Source organism: Anser anser (assembly GCF_964211835.1).
Source record: "Anser anser genome assembly, chromosome: 13".
In the NCBI taxonomy this organism is placed as follows: Eukaryota; Metazoa; Chordata; class Aves; order Anseriformes; family Anatidae; genus Anser; species Anser anser.
Window position 1 is genome coordinate 7,390,033 of NC_139734.1, and position 18,765 is coordinate 7,408,797.

Consider the following 18,765-nt stretch of genomic DNA (forward strand, 5'->3'; position numbering starts at 1 on the left):
CGGGGCTAGGCGGAGCTAGGAAATGAATATGCATAGATGTGTTGTGAAACTTAATGCATATGTAATATTTTAGGAGATAAAGGAGAACTGAGTGAACAAATCGGACAAAGTTAGATTTGGGCAGGCAAGCCCCTAACTTCCGGCACCTAATAAAGCACCTTCATATAATCACTTTGTGGATTATGTGTTTTCATGAACGCTAACACTATCAGATAGAAATGCATTCATAATAGGTAGGAAACCAGTTCATAGCGCCCGCTAAGCGCCCTGATGCAGCTACACCAGCACACCCAGCAGGAGGCAGAGCTACAATGCCACTGCCTTGGAGGTCAAGGGCATCCAACCCTCCTGCTGCCCCAGTCCCCACCTCTGTGCACGCACGCCCGCACTGGGAGCAGGCAGAAGGGCTCTTCTTTTGGGTCCCCTGGCAGTGGTTGACTTTAAGAGGGCACAGAGCACTCGGCTTTCCCAGGGCTGTGGGGATGTGCTGCCACTGGGTAGAGGAACAACTGCTCGTGGTGTTAATGCCTTCCCCGAGAAGAGGCTGCTTCATATCGTCTTGAGGAGAACAGGGCCCGTTAGATCAGGCAGCCCTGTTTCGCAGCCGACGCACAATTACTCCCTGCAGAGTGATTTCCAATGCTTTTTCCAGGCTAATTTGAAGCACACCGAGCTCAGGGGGCCTGGATGCTTCTCCCAGGAGGCTTCCTGCAGCCTAATGGACACTAATTAATAGATTCCACAACCTCTGAAATAACAATTAGATTGGGAACCAATAAATAATGCAGGACATGCCTGTGTTTACAAACAGCGGCCTGCACAGAGCTGATGGCACACTGACGTTGTGCAGAAGTTCAAGAGCTGCCAGGAACCCAGAGCAAACCCCGCACCCTGAGCTCCCGAAGGCACCTTACGGCGTGTGCTTCCCTCTGCCTCTGAGGTACAACTACACTGGAGTGCACAAACCGCAGGGGATAGATGCTGCTAAATCCCAAAGGTGGCCCAGGCTGCAGCAGTCAGTCTCTTTGTCACTTCTGGATGATGTCAGCCGGGGTTTTAGTCTCTTCTGATACCAATTAAACAACATTTTACCAAACAGATCACAACAGTTTAATAAGAATATTAGCATACATTAAAAAAATCCTGCACGGTCACAGGCACTCAGCCCAGACAGACACCCCCGCCCCTCAGCAGTAACATGACCACTTCTGAGGAGGGTAAAATGATGTTTAAAGATAGCGCTGGAAAGGGGAGGGGGGAGATTGGGCATTGGGGACTTTTGGCTCTGAATACTTACTGCAGCCCTTGCCTGAGTCACCTCTAGGTGTGGTAATGGGGGAGCTGCACTGGTGTCCCCCTGGGCTCAGGAGCACCCCAGGCACGGTACGGAGGAGGTGACAGCCACATGAGAGCACTGGGGCAGCGGACTGTGGCTGAATGCAGCCTCCTGCTGACCTTGCCAGGCTGCAGTACAGAGGGAGCACCTTGGAACCTCTCTGGGAAATGGGTCTTACGCGCCGCTGAGGCCACGCTCTGGGGAAAGACCTGCAGGTCTGCTCAGGTCCTGCTCTGCCGTCACTCTGCTACGCCTGGCACAGAGCAGGAGCTGAAGGCTTCAAGTTTGCTCTCCCACTCCTCTCACTATCTTTTCAGGCAGGCGATGCGTTTCAAGAGAGACTTTGTAAGCAAAAGTACTTTGCGGTCGCAAATTCCCATCTGTTTCGTGCTGTGCCATGGCAGCATCAGAGCAGCTTTTAATTCAGGCATTGGGCACGTTTCTGGGGCAGGCATCTTCCGTGGTGTGTCCCTGCTAAAGCTGATGTCGGAGGTAGCTCACCAGCACCGGGGGGATGTCCAGCTCGCTGAGGGCCTGCGCGTGGCCAGCCTGCTTCAGGAGGCGCCTCACCGCCAGCCTGGACTGAGACATCAAGGATTTGGGATGAGCTGCATAAGGAGAGGGGGAAAAACAAAACCATCACTGCAGAGCTTCAGGACACACAACCCTGCTCCCCTCCAGCTCGTGTGCTGTCAGCAAAGGGAGCGCTGATGCACCCAAACCAAGCATCTGCTGGGGCTGGGCACACGGTGCAGTCAGGCACAAGCTTTGTGGCACATGTTTTGTGGGAGCTGGGCACGTAGAAAGGAAATCTTCCAATATTACACTGAAGAAGTGCCGTTTCCCTGGACCTAGGCAGCACAGGAAAGCTGCAGCAGAAATGAGAAGAACAAAGAAAACCAGCGTTTAACCCAAAAGGTTTATATTAAGTGGAAATACCAGGCTGAGGAAATTCCCACATGCTCCAGATCAGCACCAGCAGCAGTGAGGACAGTCATTTAAAGCAGCTCCTTTAGGAAGCTTCTAGAAATATCTATGAAAAGCAGATGCCAAGGTGAGTCCGACTGTAACCACATAAACGTATGCAGTAGCTGCACCGAGTCACACCAAAGACCCCTAACTGGGTAGTCTGTCTCCAACAACAGCCAGCAGGGGGAACTGAGGGTATTTGGTGGACATTAGAAGCAAGCCGTGCCATGATACACTCCCCTAAATCCCAGCAATTTCTTCTGGGAGTTTCCTGGGGCAGCACGTGTATCTAAGCCATCATTTAATCACCGGTGGTGGACCTGTTCTCTGCAAATTTGTTAAATGCTTCTCTTAAGGTGTTCAGTATCAGCGCCTTTTTTGTGGGTGTTTTGTGTGTGTGTGAACACCATCGTCGTTGGGGGAGAGGGAGAAAGAAAGAAACATTCAGAATAAAATAGCAATAATATTCAAGAATGTAAGACTAGAGAGAGCCATGCTCTCAAGTGAGGCTGCAAAGAAGGTCAAAGCTTGCAAGAAAGCCTTGCCCAGGCTGATCTCTCCCTCTCTGTGGGGGAACAGAATTAAAGGGAAGGGGAATCCAAAGCAACTTGCCCCCAAATAAACAAAAATTGGTGCTAATTTCCAGCCCTGGGGCCACACACACAGATTACCTCTCGCCTGCAACAGCAGCTCCAGGCCCTCGCTACCGGCTGGCATCTTTTCCACCGTGACTTTTGGCAAATAGATGTCGGCTCCAAAGTCGAGGAGCAGCTTGATGAACTCACGCCGGCAGCCGTGCCTCAGGCAGATTTCCAGCAGAGTCTTGGGCTCCTTGATGCGCGCGATCATCTTCTCTTCGGTGCAGTTGTAGTTGGGATCGGCGCCGTAGAGCAGCAGCATCCTGAAGCATTCCAGGTGCCCGTAGACGGCCGCGAGGTACAGAGGGCCAGAGCAGGCGGTGGAGTTGGCGGCCCACTCAGGCACCCTCGCGTGGACGTTGGCCTCCGCGCCGTGGTCCAGGAGCTGCTGCAGGATGCCGAGGTCCCCGTCCCTGGCTGCGGTGAGCAGCGGCGAGCTGTTGTTGTAGATGCTGCCGGAGGGACTAGCCCCTGCCTCCAGCAGCGCTTTCACGCACTCCAGGTGGCCGTTGCTGACCGCCGTGAAGAGCGGGGTTTGGGCCTTCACGTCCAGGCTGTCCACCTCTGCCCCGTGGGCCAAGAGGACCTCCAGGCTCCGGAGGTGGCCCTTGGAGGCAGCCAGGCGCAGCGGGGTGCTGGGAACGCCCCAGCCGCTCCGGCTGTTGATGACCCTCTTGTACCTGTCTTGGCTCAGGAGCCTGTCAAGGGTTTGATAATCATCCTCAGATACTGCTTGGTTCAGTTCCTCGCTTTCTCTGTTACCTTCTTCATCTTCTCTGGGCTGGAGCATGGAGAAAATCTTAGTGATATCCATTAGGCTCATTTTTTTGGTCTGTCTCCTGAGCACCACTTTCATTGTAAACAGTACAGCCCAATATCTATGGGACAACAACACAGGGTTAGAACCAGTTACCTCTGACACCAACCCTACCCTTTCGTTATTATTTTCTACGCATTATTGAAGGAATATTCTCAAAAACAACCATATTAAGTTTCTGACACGCCTATCCCACTGCCTCCACGGGTGAGGAAATCCGCACTGGATTGATCCACATTAAGGCAAAGACTGAGGACATCGCTGTAGCACTCGAGTGGGCCACCTCCCCTTAAAACGTTGCAATTAAGAACATGCCAAAAGAGGTGAATTTGGTGAAGGCTAAAGGCTGTGTGGATGAACTCACAGACCTTTTTATTTTAACTATTAAATGCTTTTCTGCTGCCCCCAGAGGTGGGGACGGGCATGGGACCACTCACAAGATACTCAGAGCTCAGGAGGGAATCTGCATGGCCACAAACTTTTGCAAGGACTCTGCACCCGGCTGGTAAATGAAGCTGCCCATTTTCCCAAAACCCTCAGAAATCACCCCATCGAGTTGTTCCCAGTGAGAGCTTGAGGGAAGACCACATGGGAACAAGTAGCAGAATTGACTCTGCTTCATATGGGCCAAGGCTTCTGTAAAAAGCCTCACTAGTAGCTGCATTTCCAGGTATTTTGAGGCCTACGGAAAACACGATTTAGGAGCTGACAGCATCTCTGGGTTTTGCTCAAGAGCACTCACAAACAAGAACTCAACTTTTCAACCCAGTCACTTTTTTTTTTTTTTTAAGGGATTGGATTTCACAATAAGAGAGGAAGCTAACATGAATGTAGCCATATTGTTTAAGGATTTTCAGCATCGCCATTCCTTGAAACGCTGACATTCAAATTCAGTGCAATGAACTCCCTCCTCTCTCCTGCCTACTCAAGGAACAAGGCTGCAGGAAGGAGCTGTGGTTTTTCTAGCAGGCTGTGCAGGGAGGAAAGACAGGGGTTCCTGAGCTTTTATACCCACACTGGGACCAAACCCCAGGGTGTCAGCAGGGTCCAGCCTTGGGGTGTCTGGGCAGCACCAACAGAGAGGGATGTGATGTGGGACAGGCAGCCGAGCAGCTGGACACACTACCCGGGCAGGGCAGAGGAATTCCTTGCGGCACCGCGGCCCTGCAGCAGCTCGGGTTTCCTGCAGGAGAGGCAGCAGCAGCGGGAGGGCTCAGTCTCCCCCGCCTCAACGCAGCAGGGCGCTGAGCAATTAGCCCCATTCTGCAAACGAGCATCTGATAGCAGCAAGGCAAAGCCACAGGAGACGTGTCCCACATCAGCCTTTGATAGCAAGGTGTGCAAGCTCAGAGGGCTCCCCTGCGCCGAGTCACCTTCGCATCGCAGCTCTATTTTTGGGTTTGAGAGCAAGTTTGACAGCAGCTAGTGAAGGCAAAGCTCTGTTGCATGTCCACCTGTTAAACGAACCCAATCCATTTATAGAGAAACACTTGGAATTATATATTACTTTTATTCTTTAGACACACCAGTAACAAGTGCTAGGGCTTTGGAAACCTCCCTACTGACACAGCTAAGAGTTGTTTGGGGGGGGGGGGGGAGCTATGTGTGGGATGGTGGGGGTGGGGATTGAGGGTCAGGGATTATTACAGATTTGATCTGAAAAGAAGACAGTTATACTTCCAATGAAAATAGTCTGGAAAAATAAAGCCAACTGTAATATTTCCTGAAGGCACAGATTAGGGGCAATACTTTGACAGTGTAAACACTGGTGTGAGGAGCTTGCAGATGCTCCTTGATCCAAAAAACTGTAAGTCAGAGCTTTCGACACTTCAGATAATGCAAGCTGTCCGTGTATCTGTGGACACAAAAAAGGCTGGAGCCGAAGATGACACAAAGTCCAACAGAGTATACTCACGCCTTTAAAGCTCTGGCTACCAAGTGATCTTCAACACCCCACGCTGCCCACGCATCACTATGCTGCTGCCTTACCTCTGTGAGGTAGGTGATGCTCACACCCGAGCCAGGCAGGGCTGCCGCAGTCCCATGGCGAATTCCCCCGCGGTTTGAATGCAAAATGGAGGTGAGAGAGAAGCTCTTGCTCTGCCAGGGATGGACATCCACTGCGCGCAACTGGAAGGACGCAGGCTGTCAGGCTCACAGCTGAAATGCCACTGCGGGGAGAAGGGCCAGGGAGCTTGGGCTAATTTTAGCCCCAGCAGGCATTTATCTTCCCAATTCCATTCTTGGAAAGTTCCCACTGGGTAAATATAGATAGGGGCAGCAGGGGGGAGACTCAGACAGGTGCAGGAGGCTGTTTGACCCAGGGCAGTAGCTCTGGGCAGACACAGGCTCCATTTGCTTCAGTTTCCTTGCTGAAATTGCAGGGAACTGCTTAGTTCTGAGTCCATGCTATGACCCAGCTCACCAGGCACTGCCCTGGCAGGACAGCCCTGCCACAGCACTGGCCTTCACAGCACCACCGTCCCACTGGATTCCCCTATTAATGCCTCTCCCGAGTGCCTTTTCCACTTTCAGAACAATAATGGGCAAAAGGTGCTCTCCTCCCTGCTAAGCCTGCCAGAACAAGCCACTTATTTGGCTTTATAAAATCGCACGGCATATAGCGAGGCAAAAACTTTACAGGGGCAAACACAAAAGGGGGAAGGAGTGCTTGGACTGTCTTATCAAAAGCTGTCAGCTGGTAAGTGTAATCGTATTGTATCCAGTTCCCTGTAAACCTTTTCCTAACTTTTTGGTGGTGGAGCAGGAATGGTCTGACAGCTTGAAGAAGCACTATCAGTGGTACTAGATAATGAGAAAGGAACCAAGTTATCCAGCAGGAAAAATCTCTGCTGTAAGAACTGAAATCAGGAGACGCTGCAAAACATGTTTGAAGTCATGTCGTTCCCCTCCTCTGCACTCCAGTGAGTTTATAGTTGCACTGTGAGAAGTGTGGAAAGTAAGAAAGTGAAATATTAACAGGTTTTAGACTTTTGGCTTACTTGCAGTTTCACTCTCTCCAAATTCACTCAAAAATATTTATTCTACAAAAAGGTCCATTTCCCAAAATCAAGACTCCATAAAATTAAGAAAGAAATGTGAATAAATATCTGAGCAAAAGCTGGGAGTTAAGGATTTATTAAATATCAAGAAGCCGCAATCACAACTGGGATTCTGCAGTCAGAAAAGCCAACCCTGACTGGAAAGCCTTTCAACAAAACATAGAAATAAAAACAGCAAATAAAAAGGCAGAGTATGGGGGAGGGGGGGAATACAGATAAGTCAATACACCTTGAAAAATAGGAAATGCAGGAAACTAAGAATTTAGACATGAAAGGAAAATCCTTGAATGGAAAATTTAAGGATAAATTGCATATTCTTTTGCTGCTGCTTAGTTTTCAACCAAGAAACCTCAGAAGCACTACCAGCTTTTTGGCAAAGAGCAGTGATAAATAAATCCAGGAGTAACGAAGCAAGGAGTTTGGAGTACTTGTTGAATAAATCTACCCTTCAAAACCATACAAAAGCAAACTGAAATACTTTTTATGCTCCTGTAAGTGCTAAAGAGCCATGTTAAACAGCATCTTGCATGACTACTTAAATCAGTAGATTCAGATAAACACTGAACAGGAGCCCAAGCAGACCTGACTGATAAGTCAGACCCATTTTGGTTAAGCTTCCTAATGCTTCAAAGCCTGGGAAGGCTGAGGAGTCAGGAGGAACATTTGTGATCTGTCTGAACACCAAAAGCAAGTGGACTCACCCTGAGCTAGTTTGCTGACCTGCCACATTCTCTAGGCAAAGCAATTCCTTTCTCAGCTGTCCATTAACTGGAGAAGAATTAAAGGGCAGAAGTATATTTAATGCCAATCAGAAAGGTTTTTTGGAAGGTAAATCCTGTCCAGTGCAGTTGCTTTCATTAGAAAGATTATAGCTATTAACATAGCTGAAAAAAAGTAATGAGCTTTCTGATTTAACACTGCAAAGGATTCTGACTTAAAAGTTTAGCACTAAACAGTACCAAATAAATCATTTTGCATTAGGATTAGGGATTTACTAAGCGTCCTCAAGGTCTGAAATGCAGTTATTGTGTGGGGATATTTCTGGCTCCTGCCTTTGCACTATAAATCTCCGCAAAACAGTAACAATGCCAGAGCTGCTTTGAACTTGGACTTTACCTCTGTGCCCATTACAATACCTGCTCGCAGCTTGCTGGCACTTGGCCTGCCTGTTCTGCCGGCCACACGCTCAGCACTCACTTGGACGTGGCTCTGGTGACAGCTCCCGGCAGCAGTGTGATTCGGATTTTAGCCACAAGAGGGCAGGAACAGACACCCTGCGCCGCTCGTACCTGCACACGGGCAGCTTCCAGGGCACTCCTCAGCATTTTATAGTCAAATGGATGTATTAACCTACAAAATGCGTGGTCAAAACCACTGTGAGACGAGCTCACTGAGCTGAAGAAGGAAGCGAGAAGCTTTTTTCCTCCTCCATGAGCAGTAATTCCTCAAGGAACTTGAGCCACGGAGGCTCAGCAGCACGGAAAGCCAGCTCCCTGCTTTCGCTCCCTTCCAGGCACTTATTTCTTTTCGGATCCAAGGACGCTGGAGCCAGCAGCTATAAACTGATGTTAGAATATGATCATTGAGGACCTGAAAAGAACCCAAACTCAGCATGTACCCACTCTGTTATGCGAGTTAATCTGTGTGACGCTGATCTTTCACATAAATCTGCCTGTCTGTCCCAGCATTCTCTGCTCAATGTGCTCCAGGCTGGCAACGCTCAGGAGGTTATTCATTGCAGAAGTAGGAGGTCTCTTTCCTTTTATTTTGCGGTACTAAAATTCACTGGTTTTAATTCCAAAGATTTGAAGGTAAAGTAAAACCCTAAGAAGCTCTGAGTCATGCCACCCCCAAAGACAACTTTGCCCTGAGATCACAAACTATATACTCAGTAAGCGAAGCTTTTTTTTTTTTTATTATTCAAAGTATTAGGCAAAAAGAACAGGCATAGAAGAAATACCTACTCTTAAAGGATTCTCCAACAGCAGGTAAGATCGCAACAACCTTTCAGAACCAGGATTTCTGACCTGTGAATCACCATATTTACCCCACGTTTTTAAACCACACTTTGGATCACAGCATAACAACAACAACAAAATCACTGCTTCCAAAAAAGCAGCGTTCAAAGGAAAGGAATCAGCAAAAGGAAAGTGTTAAATTCTGAAGTGTTATGTGAAAGGAAGAATGAATAGGATAAAAACCAAGAACTGGATTTGATTTTCTTAAAAGAGAATGTGCTCCCCTTATCTTGGTACGGTTAGATCAGATGATCCTGAAGGTCTTTTCCAACCTTAATGATTCTGTGATCTTCATCCTCTCCCCAGTTTCCCCTTTGTCAGGTAAGATCTGTAAACACTTGTGCTGTTTAACTCCCTTCCATGCCTCACTGGTAAGGGTGACTGTACAGAACAACCCCAGAACACTTGCAGGACCCTCAAATTCTCAAGAATCACAGCCTCAGCCTTTGGTTCACATTTGCTTCATTCCTGGTGTGCCAGCCAACAAACTCATTAGATAAGAGCAGCACCTGATAACTCTGCTTATACACAACTTAACTGTGCCCCCGCCCCCCCCCCCCCCGTGTTATTTATTGTTATTTATTTTACCAGTTTCTACTCACACTAGATTCCTTGCTCCTCTCTCCCATGGCTGAGCAGGCTCCAAGATCCATTCCTTGTTAAGAAAAGTGGGGAGGAAATAAAAGATTCAGTAAACAGCATTCACTTTTCCCCAAACCACTGGAATAGAGACATGGGAAATGAGGCTCTGATCTGAGCTAAAATGTGTATTACTCTTATGGTTACCCTGTTTTGTCTCTCCCATCTCTTCCACCATGCCCAAGTGAAAAAAACCAAACACGGGTTACAGGAAAACACTTGAATATGGAAGCTTTGGATTGCATGTGAGAAATTGTAATTAACACACCTTCTGCCTGTAATTGAAGAGACATTTTGTCTTCACTTTATTCAATCATGTGAACTTGCAAGGATTTGCAGCAGCTCCACGTTAACTGACCTGTGCAGACCCATGCAAGGCACTGTGGGCGTGGTGAAGGTTCAGTTCTGCTACTGCACTTCATTAACAGATGCATTTGTCCGTTTTACATGTGCATGAAGTCTCAAATTATTGCCATCATCTTTAACTGATGGGTGACTGAACTGAAAGGAACAGAGCACAGAGTTACGTCGCCACCAAAGAATTTGAGTACTACATTACTCAAATTCCGCTCCAATGCAGAATTAAAACAAGTATTTAAACGTTTCTGGCACATATGAACCTGAACCTCACAACAAGACAGCAAGTTCACTTAAATGTTTTTCCCATCTAAACAGTAGGCTTGACTTCAGTGCATAGCTCCAATTAAGTTTACTGATCAGTATTTTTATTCAGTGTATTTCAGGAGCTGTTCAAAACTAGAGCTGATAGAACCACAAGCTTTTAGCAAAACTCCTACAACGACCCTACATGCAATCTACTCCCTCAGCACTAATTAGCTTCAATAGTGAAGTTTTAAATCCCCCTCAGCAAAGATGCTGCCTAACAGTGTTTCCCCAAGATGTAAGTTAGTTTTATCTATTCCACTCATGCTATATTCATTACATGCTAACAATCTAGTTCAATGCAAGGCAAGTAATCTAGGTAAATGAAAAATTTCTCTGAAAGCATTAGGAATATTTAAACCACGCAAAATAAAATAAGACTCTCAGACATCTGAAGACTGAGTATACCCAACTGTCAGTCATACTTTTGGCCTCCATACATAGAAGATAACCATTTTTAGGATGTACAGGGCAGTGGGAAGGATTCACCAGCTGGGTAACAGGTATTGGCTTTGGGCCCATTCCTAGTGTTCATGGTCTCACCGCCCTCCCGACTGGTGATGGATAGCTGGGGGCTATTCATACTTCAGATTTAAGCCTGAATGGCCTGGTGCTGAACTGACCCAGGAGAAACAGCTCCTCTCTCTCTGCTGCTGCCCTTCTGTATGTTCTTCTGCAAGCGCCCCCCCCATCTCTCACATGGCATTAAAAGCCTCCCGAACACTTCTTTTAAAATTACTTGCTAAAATAGCTTACACTGCTTTGCCAGGCACACATTTAAACAGTTTACATAAATTTACCAACCCAAATGGCATCCCCAAGCATTTTGGAGAGCCTTATAAACAGCAAATTAGCTGGTATCACTTTGTTTATATCTGCTTTGCAGAAGTACATTTAATTGTAGGATTCGACTGCTGCAGCACAGGTGTAAATTAAAGCACCAGTTCCAGCTTTGTATATAAACACAAGTTTTGCACCTGGAATCTCCTTCCTCAAGCATCCTGCAACCACACCTTGCCCCAGTACTTAATTTATGATTAAAAAAGAATTGCATAGAAGAGCATTTTTAAACAATACCATCAGCAGACAGATTGCAGATTCTTTGCTCAAAGCTATCAGGAAGAAGTCTCTTCACCTGTTACCATGCAACACCTGCAAAGGTCAAACTCAATTCTTACAGCAGGCCAGCAGGAAGGTTTAGTAGCTTCTCGGAAAGCTTTTTAACTCAGCTTGGAGCAATCTGTAGACAGTCTTACTTAGGAGTGAGGGATAGACGGCCTTCCAGGAGGAAGAAAACACAGCAAAGATACTAGTTTTATATAAAACTAATAGTTTTACATAGTTTTTATAATAATTTTATATAGTTTTTATATAAAAGAAAAGCAATCTATAATATGTACAGAAGGCACTAAGCTTTAACACCCCTTAATCACCATCATCATAAAACAAGAGTAAAGACACCAAGCAGCACTGTGTACCCAACAGTCCCTCTGAATCCAGCGAGGTCACCTACTTTTTATTCTGCAAAAGAAGTGGAACCACATTAAGGTAAGATTACTACTTAAGAGTCTTTAAATGCATTTATACTTCAAAACATGAAGTTCTGCTTTGAGTTTAATTAACAAACAGATCAATCATTTCCTTTAAAAAGGCAAGGTATTTATTTTTGTAAGAAATAAAAATAAACCGTAATACAAATGCAACTTCATGAGACAAATACCTTTAGAGAAAGGACACAGTGCTCCTCTAAACACGGTACAATGTTTTTAAGCAGTGCATTAACTAAAATGACTTACATATGTACAGCCATTGCAACACATTCAAGAACATGGGATTTATTCATACACAGTTTTATACAGATGTCCCTCATCAATTACACTAAGGACAACAACAGCAACTGACTTATAGAAACAGCAAAAACATTTAAAACTTTCAGCTGCATACTACACACACATTCAGGTAAGTTCCTACAAAGATCACTTGGTGATGATGAGAAAAGTACCATATTGTGCTCCAATGCATGTGACTAGATCCAGTGCTACAAGTTGTTCCAGCCGGATGCTGCTACATTGAGTACAGGCATATACGCGCAGACCGCTGTTACGATATCAGGTCAACCATTTTCGCCTACCTTCCTTCTGCATTGCCTTGGTAGTTCAAGAGATGCCAAAAGGACAGGACTGCGTGTTTAAATGCTCACCCTAACAAATTACACTGACTGCAGTTGGCACTGACCTGGCTACAACTAGTGTTGAAGATACTAAGACATGGACTTTACTTGTTTTGGGACATTCCTCATCCAATTAATGAAGTGCTGTGTATTAATTAAAACAAAACTACTACATTCAGAACAGATTACTTCCTCCCACCCCAGATTTCAGGCATGGGAAGTGCTTCTGTTCGCAAGAGGGACAGTATGTAAACAAGGAACTGCCTCAGCTTCTAACGACCGTTGGGTTTATCAAAAAATGATCCCAGCACTCAAAGTGGTGGTGAAGGGGAGAAGAGAGAAACAACATTTTCATCTCTTTTGGTCACTCATGATTATTCGTTACTAAGCAGTGCCAAGAAGCAATCCCTTTGGGGGAGCAACTGCCAGCCACTGGAGCTACCCAAAGGCCAGCTTGGCCATAAAAGGGAACTGAAGCAGCACCTGGCAGAAGAGCTCCTTTAAATACTTTCCCAGCATGTTACAGGTTTCTCAGAAGCAAGGGTACTTGCTGAGTGCCTACCAGGGCTCATGATCCCTAAAGCCAATGGAAACAGCAGACACAGGGCCCTTCACCAATGTGGGTATTTCTACCTGCAACCCATGAAGGTCTAACAGCTGTGATCCTGGGAAGCTCTGCACACCTTCAGCTCCCAGCAAAGGTCTCTCACCAGGACCTGAGAAGCTCGCTGTAGTTTACTAGCGACCTAGAAGCAATTTTCCTTCTCTATCCCAGTCAAAGTAGTTTCATGTATCAACAACACCCATATGGTGGCCTCTTCTTCTAAGCACGTAAATGACAGGCATGCACTCAGAGCAGGAACACAACACAGCTAAAAGGATATTATGCTCATAGGCTTTTCTAAACAGCTTTATCTCTGCTGTGGAAGAGGGCCAACTGGGAACTACAACACCTGTGGCCAAACTAAGCATTCCCTTTTTCCTGTAAAGCAGTCAGATAGTACTGGTTTGATTTTCCCTGCCACAGACAACAACTGCAAAACAAAACTATTTAAGAATCCAGCATTATGAGGTTCACATTAAGACATTTCACTTCAAAATAAAGCTAGGCGAATCCCTTCCTCTACTTCAGAACAGTAGCTTTAATGCAGAGTATTATAGGCACTTGCCCATTGCAATATCGTAACTATTTGTAGCATGAGACACTACGCACACCGCAACAGACTATCTTGATAAAGCAGGAAGTGCTCCAGAAAGGGAAGAGTTTTACATGAACAGAACCCACCCACAGCAAATAGGATCCCTTCTTCCTCCCCGGCAGAGGAATCCAAATGGAAAGCAGCAAGTTGCATTGTTCAGTTATCAGCTCCAAATAAAAAAAAGTACTCATCACTTCGCAACACGCAGATGCTCCACTAGGAATAAATAAGTTGAGTAACTTTTCACCTCTACAGTGCTCACATAGAAAATTCCTACCTAACAGTTTTTTATTTTTCCCTTTAACACTTTCAGGGAACATATAACGAAGTCACTCACCACTGCCAGCAGGGCACTCCATAAGGAACCAGAACACGGGCTTTCTGCAAGACTCTAGGAAGCCAATCCTGGTTGATTAGAGACCTGAGGACACGCTGCAGTGCTTTAGTGCTTTGAACAGCTTTTCATTTTTTGGTCTTAAAAACACACAAAAAGTTCAAAACAGAATTCATCTTCAAAACAAAAAAAATGCTTCTAGCTAATTGGTTTTCAAACAAATAATCTCATGGAATTCCAGGAAACCCTGATATCTTTTCCAGCTCCATAAATTTACAGCACCAGCATGAATGACTTTGAATATGTTGTAGGCTTTGGCCAAGCTTGTATATATTAAATCCAAGCAGTTTAAGACGACAGATCGTTACCCTTTTTTTGGCTAGGTTTTGCATTTCAAAGTATAAAGTCATGCATTGTTTTGCTACTGAAGTCAAAAGCATCAAGATTATTAAAAGCTTATAAGTAGTTTCAGTGTATAAAGTAACCTTTTCAGGGTTTTATGCACCTGAAGTAATATTGTAGTCAAAGATCTGTGGAGATGTCAGCATCCTATTTTAGGGATAAGCAAAGTTCATTATGCAACTTTTAAGATAATCTATGGTAATTAAAAGACAAGGCAGTGTGTAAACATTTATAGAAACCTCCTGCAAAATGTTTTTAATACAAAGATTAACCAGTGGTATATCTAAATCCTTCAGTAGTCAGTCAAAATTGTCTATAATTCTGTATCTCTAACTTTCACTACAAAGTACATTAAAAAACTGTTGACATAGAATAACTGGTCCTAAGAAATGCCTATCTTGGCCTCAATTTATCATTTAAGAGTTCTCTACTGAAGAAGTTGTGCATAATATCCACTACTCTTTTACTACCTAGAAAGAGAAGACAGGGTTAGTCTACTAGTTTGCTTAAAAGGAGCTCCAAACTGCAAAGTGCATATGCCAAACTGAGCTTTTAGGCTATGAAGAAGCAAAGAGAAGGAATCACCCCACTACTCTACAGTGGAAATCTACAGCAAAATTTCAAACCCTGCGTATCTAGAGCAGCAAGACTAAGATTTGGGTGTAACCTCTTTGCTTGAGGAGTAAATGGGTATGGCAAACAAGGGCTGGCAGGCTATCTTGCTTAGTGCTAAGCATGATTAATGTTAATCAGATATATATTTTTTTAAATAGAGACACAACAGTAGATAATCTTGAGATTAAAAATGATGCATTCAGAAGTGTGTATCCTTCAAAATAAAATATATAGCTGTTTGCATGATGCAATATGCAGTTGCAACACACCCACACAACAAACGTTGAGCATCTTCAGCGTAAGCGTATCTAGATCAGTATTTTATGTGCTTCGCTTTGAAAAATCAAGCACACACGCTAACTCTCTCACTCATACCTGGAAAACAGCTATTTTGTGAAGCAGACAAATATTACTTGCTTTAAGATTTAAAAACCTGCAACATTAGAAAAAGCTTCTCTTTGCCATTCTAGGCACCAAAGAAACTGTTCTCAGATACTGCCCTTCTTACTTGGGTCTTTTGATATAAAGATTTTCTTACCCAAAGTGACACTTGGGATGGTTTTTTGTTTCATTTTTTTTCCCCCTCTTCTTGAAAAAGTGTTTTCAAGTGTTCATCATTTCATGACAGGTTATAAACACACAAACAATGGCCATTGCATACTGCAATGCTGTAACGGAATGTTCCTACTTTTACTTTTTATTGCAGATTGGGAGGGGCTAACTTAGAAATTTTTTTGTTTCCGAATTTTATAGAAGAGTAAAAACCTGATTTTAAGACCTGATGGCAGCATCTAATTTAAACATAATCCAAAAGGGAGCAAAAAAACTACTGAATTTAGCTGCACAAAGGGACTCTTATGCAATTAAACACATCCATAGGATAAATTTGTCCAGAACAAGTATTGCAGAATAGCTTTTCTGCGCCATCCATTTCCCTGGGGAGATGAACTTTTGGAATGGAGTAAATGAATACATTTGTGCTAAGCCTTCAACTTTAACCAGTATCTTGAGCTGAGCTTACTGCACTTCAAAGGAACCAAGCAGCACAACGAGCACTGCAGTGAGTCCAAGATGGAGCCACAGCCATGAGCCAAGATGCCCACTTCTCAACCCAATAATGGGTCACATCCTGATCTAGGTTTTGTCACCACATTCACAAAGTTACAAAGTTCATCGCTATGAGAGAAATTGTTCATTTCCCCAGGTCTTGAGAGTACAGACCACCCAGCTCTAAGGTTTCACATGATTTTAACATTCAAGATGACATTCACTGTAATCACTCAACACATGATGTGAAATAACCATTTTGTGTCTCTGAAGCTACTAAACTCAGGAGACCAGCACAGATCCTTGGGAAACTGGCAGCAGATACAAAACAGTGTTTAAAAATACTGACTACAAAGAAGACCAAATACTACACTCTACACTACAATAATAAAAACACTACATTGCATTGCTAGACATTAAAATGGTCTCCATAAAAAGGCACAGAGTTTTTTTTGTTGTTTTTGTTTAACAAATATGCATAGGAAACAAAAAATGAATCAGTTCTGCCACAAGGTGAGGGTCCATGCAGAGATTCATTCAAAGCTAAGAATTTTTTTTTTTAAAATCAATTTTAGATGAACTGAAAGGGAATTTACAACCTCGCACCACCACTGAAAATAAACGGATTGCATCTTTCCTACTCCAGTCATGAACACTGTGCAATTTCTAAACCCCACGTTAATTGGCCACGATGTCTTTCAGCTTGAAATACAAGTACTGGCAGGCAGTTATTAACCTTAAACATTTTCATTTCCACTGAACAGTAAGGTTTACGCTAATTCAAGATAGCCTCAGCAGCTCTGTACACATCTTCATCATTTTAGCCACAAAATGATGCAAACCAAACACAGACTGTGCTTGCTACAGCGAGGGCACAGCTCACTGCCAACACACATACAAACACTTGGCTGGAAAAGGTGGTCGCAGGGGCACAGATCCCTCATGCCTCACCACCACAAGCACCTGCTTCATTTAACACAATTCTCAGAGCTGATCAGTGGCACTGAGGCTCTCCTTCCCTAGCTTCAGAGTCTAAAACATTGGTGTCATTAAGATCATGGAGGTCTTGGTGATTACACAGGTTCTCTTTGTTCTTTTGGTCCACATCTGACATAACATCTATATTCCCCACTGAGATACCATTGGTCAACACAGGCGGTGGTTCCCCTTCATAATCCTGGGGAGTGTTCAGCATTGGTGTTTTTGAAGCAGCACTTCCTACTTTAGATAAGGAGCAAGCTTCACTGGGCAAAGGACCATCAAGGAAGGGAAGTTTCTACAAAAACAGAAAGACATTTAAAAACATTAATGAAAACTGTTATTCCCAGATGTCAGGGATACACAAACAACTGTCAACATAACAGTCCCGTGTCAGTGCCACTTTAATGCTCAATTACAGAGCTGAAAAAGTAACGCATGCGATTATCTATGCCCAGACAGAGCTTTTTGAAACAAATATAGGAAAACTTTTTAATCGATAAAGCTACAAGTCTAAGCATTCACGTTAACCTAGCAAAGGACACCGACACAGGTCTTCTCACCGATTTATTTTTAGATGGATCTCTCACTACTGTATTTTTAGATTTTTTATTTTTTAAGCACACAAAGGACATTGTAAGTAGAGCCTTGAGCAGAAAGAAAAGACACTTCTCCTTTCATGCAGCTGTACAAAGAAACTATGGAAACAAAACTACAGCCCTTTAGAAGCTAACAAGACTATTTTGTACTACAGCCCTGCCCCCACCTTCCCACTTGCCGTGCCCAAACATCTATAATTATCTATATGAAGATAAAGATGCATCTCTGGGGAATCTGACAGAACTGAGCAAACTTTGTGCAGTGTGTTGCTGTTTATTACACTACTGTGGTTTGGAGAAGAGAAATTGGTTATTTTGGACACATGATTGCTGCCCTCCAACACCACAGAACAGAAGTGGTAAGTGTGCAAGCTTGCCTTCATTTCAAGTGCTTCAGTGCCAAGGTAGCCACGTCTAGAGGACAATTCAGCCTACCTGAATGTACATTTCAGCCATTACATGAAAGCCAGCTTTCACCTTAATTCCACTGTTTTAAAACCTCGCTGATCATCACTTTTTTCCAATGTGTCTTGTAAATGAGAAGACAGGAAAGAAGAATTGGGGAGCAAGCTGTAACCAACAATGTTTATATTTTTAGGGGGCAGGGGGACAGAAATTGAGCCCATGCTTTTCTTTCCTAACCCTCACATGAAGTTTGCTGCACATCAGGCTGAAACCCAGATTTCTTTTAACATGTTTTCCTTAGAGAATTAGAACATTGTGAGCCTGCAACAGCACTTGACCAAATAACTTTAGAAGATGAGAGTTTTGGGTAATAGAACATAGTCATTACAGTAATGTCATTTAACTCCTCATTTTGTCCAACTCTGCACAGTATGTTGAAACAATTGTTTAATGCCAATATTTAATCCAGTTATATTTGCCAAAACCAGCATATAATTTTAAGTATTAGCAAGATTCGTGACTCACATTTTCCAATTCAGATGCATTGTCCTCTAGTTTCATCTTCTGGCTCATGCAGCTTAGCAGATGATCCAATACACACTGTTTTGGATGCATTCCTTTGTCAAAGCGATTGTACATCCCACACCAAAACCTTGAGAATGGGGCACAAAAGAAGAATTAGGCAGCCAATTGTACACTACCGATCATAACAGAAACCAGATGGTACTCAAGGCAAAAAGTATCAAACGTTAGTAATTGACGTAAGAAAATGCCACAACCTATGACTATCAAATTCATATCGATAGACAAGTTTTCATAATGCTTTAACAAAGTTCAAGAAAAACGTCTGAGGGTTTAAGTAGTTCTTTCCTAT

At 44.1% G+C, this 18,765-nt stretch overlaps 2 protein-coding genes across 10 annotated transcripts in view; both read right to left on the reverse strand.

The window, feature by feature from the left end:
- Nucleotides 1–1,086: 1,086 nt before the first annotated feature.
- On the reverse strand, nt 1,087–9,379 carry ASB12 (ankyrin repeat and SOCS box containing 12). 3 transcript variants are annotated; one of them, XM_083797241.1, is made up of 3 exons: nt 5,750–9,379; nt 2,977–3,821; nt 1,087–1,944 (listed from the first exon to the last, which is right to left on the reverse strand). In XM_083797241.1, the coding sequence occupies exons 2-3, from the start codon at nt 3,797–3,799 to the stop codon at nt 1,811–1,813; spliced, it is 957 nt and encodes a 318-aa protein (XP_083653367.1). In that variant the 5' UTR covers nt 3,800–3,821; nt 5,750–9,379; the 3' UTR covers nt 1,087–1,810. The 3 variants fall into 3 exon arrangements, with proteins under 3 accessions (XP_083653367.1, XP_083653365.1, XP_083653366.1); XM_083797239.1 differs by having other exon boundaries at nt 1,087–2,205; XM_083797240.1 differs by having other exon boundaries at nt 2,977–9,379.
- A 2,400-nt stretch (nt 9,380–11,779) lies between these two features.
- The window catches only part of MTMR8 (myotubularin related protein 8), a 75,036-nt gene continuing 68,050 nt past the window's right edge, over nt 11,780–18,765 (reverse strand). For all 7 annotated transcript variants that reach the window (XM_083796608.1, XM_083796606.1, XM_083796605.1 and 4 more), the window contains 2 exons: nt 18,417–18,543; nt 11,780–17,185 (listed from right to left, as the gene is read on the reverse strand). In XM_083796608.1, the coding sequence (XP_083652734.1) occupies nt 16,904–17,185; nt 18,417–18,543 (409 nt within the window). In that variant the 3' untranslated portion in view covers nt 11,780–16,903. The remainder of the gene's footprint in view (nt 17,186–18,416; nt 18,544–18,765) is intronic.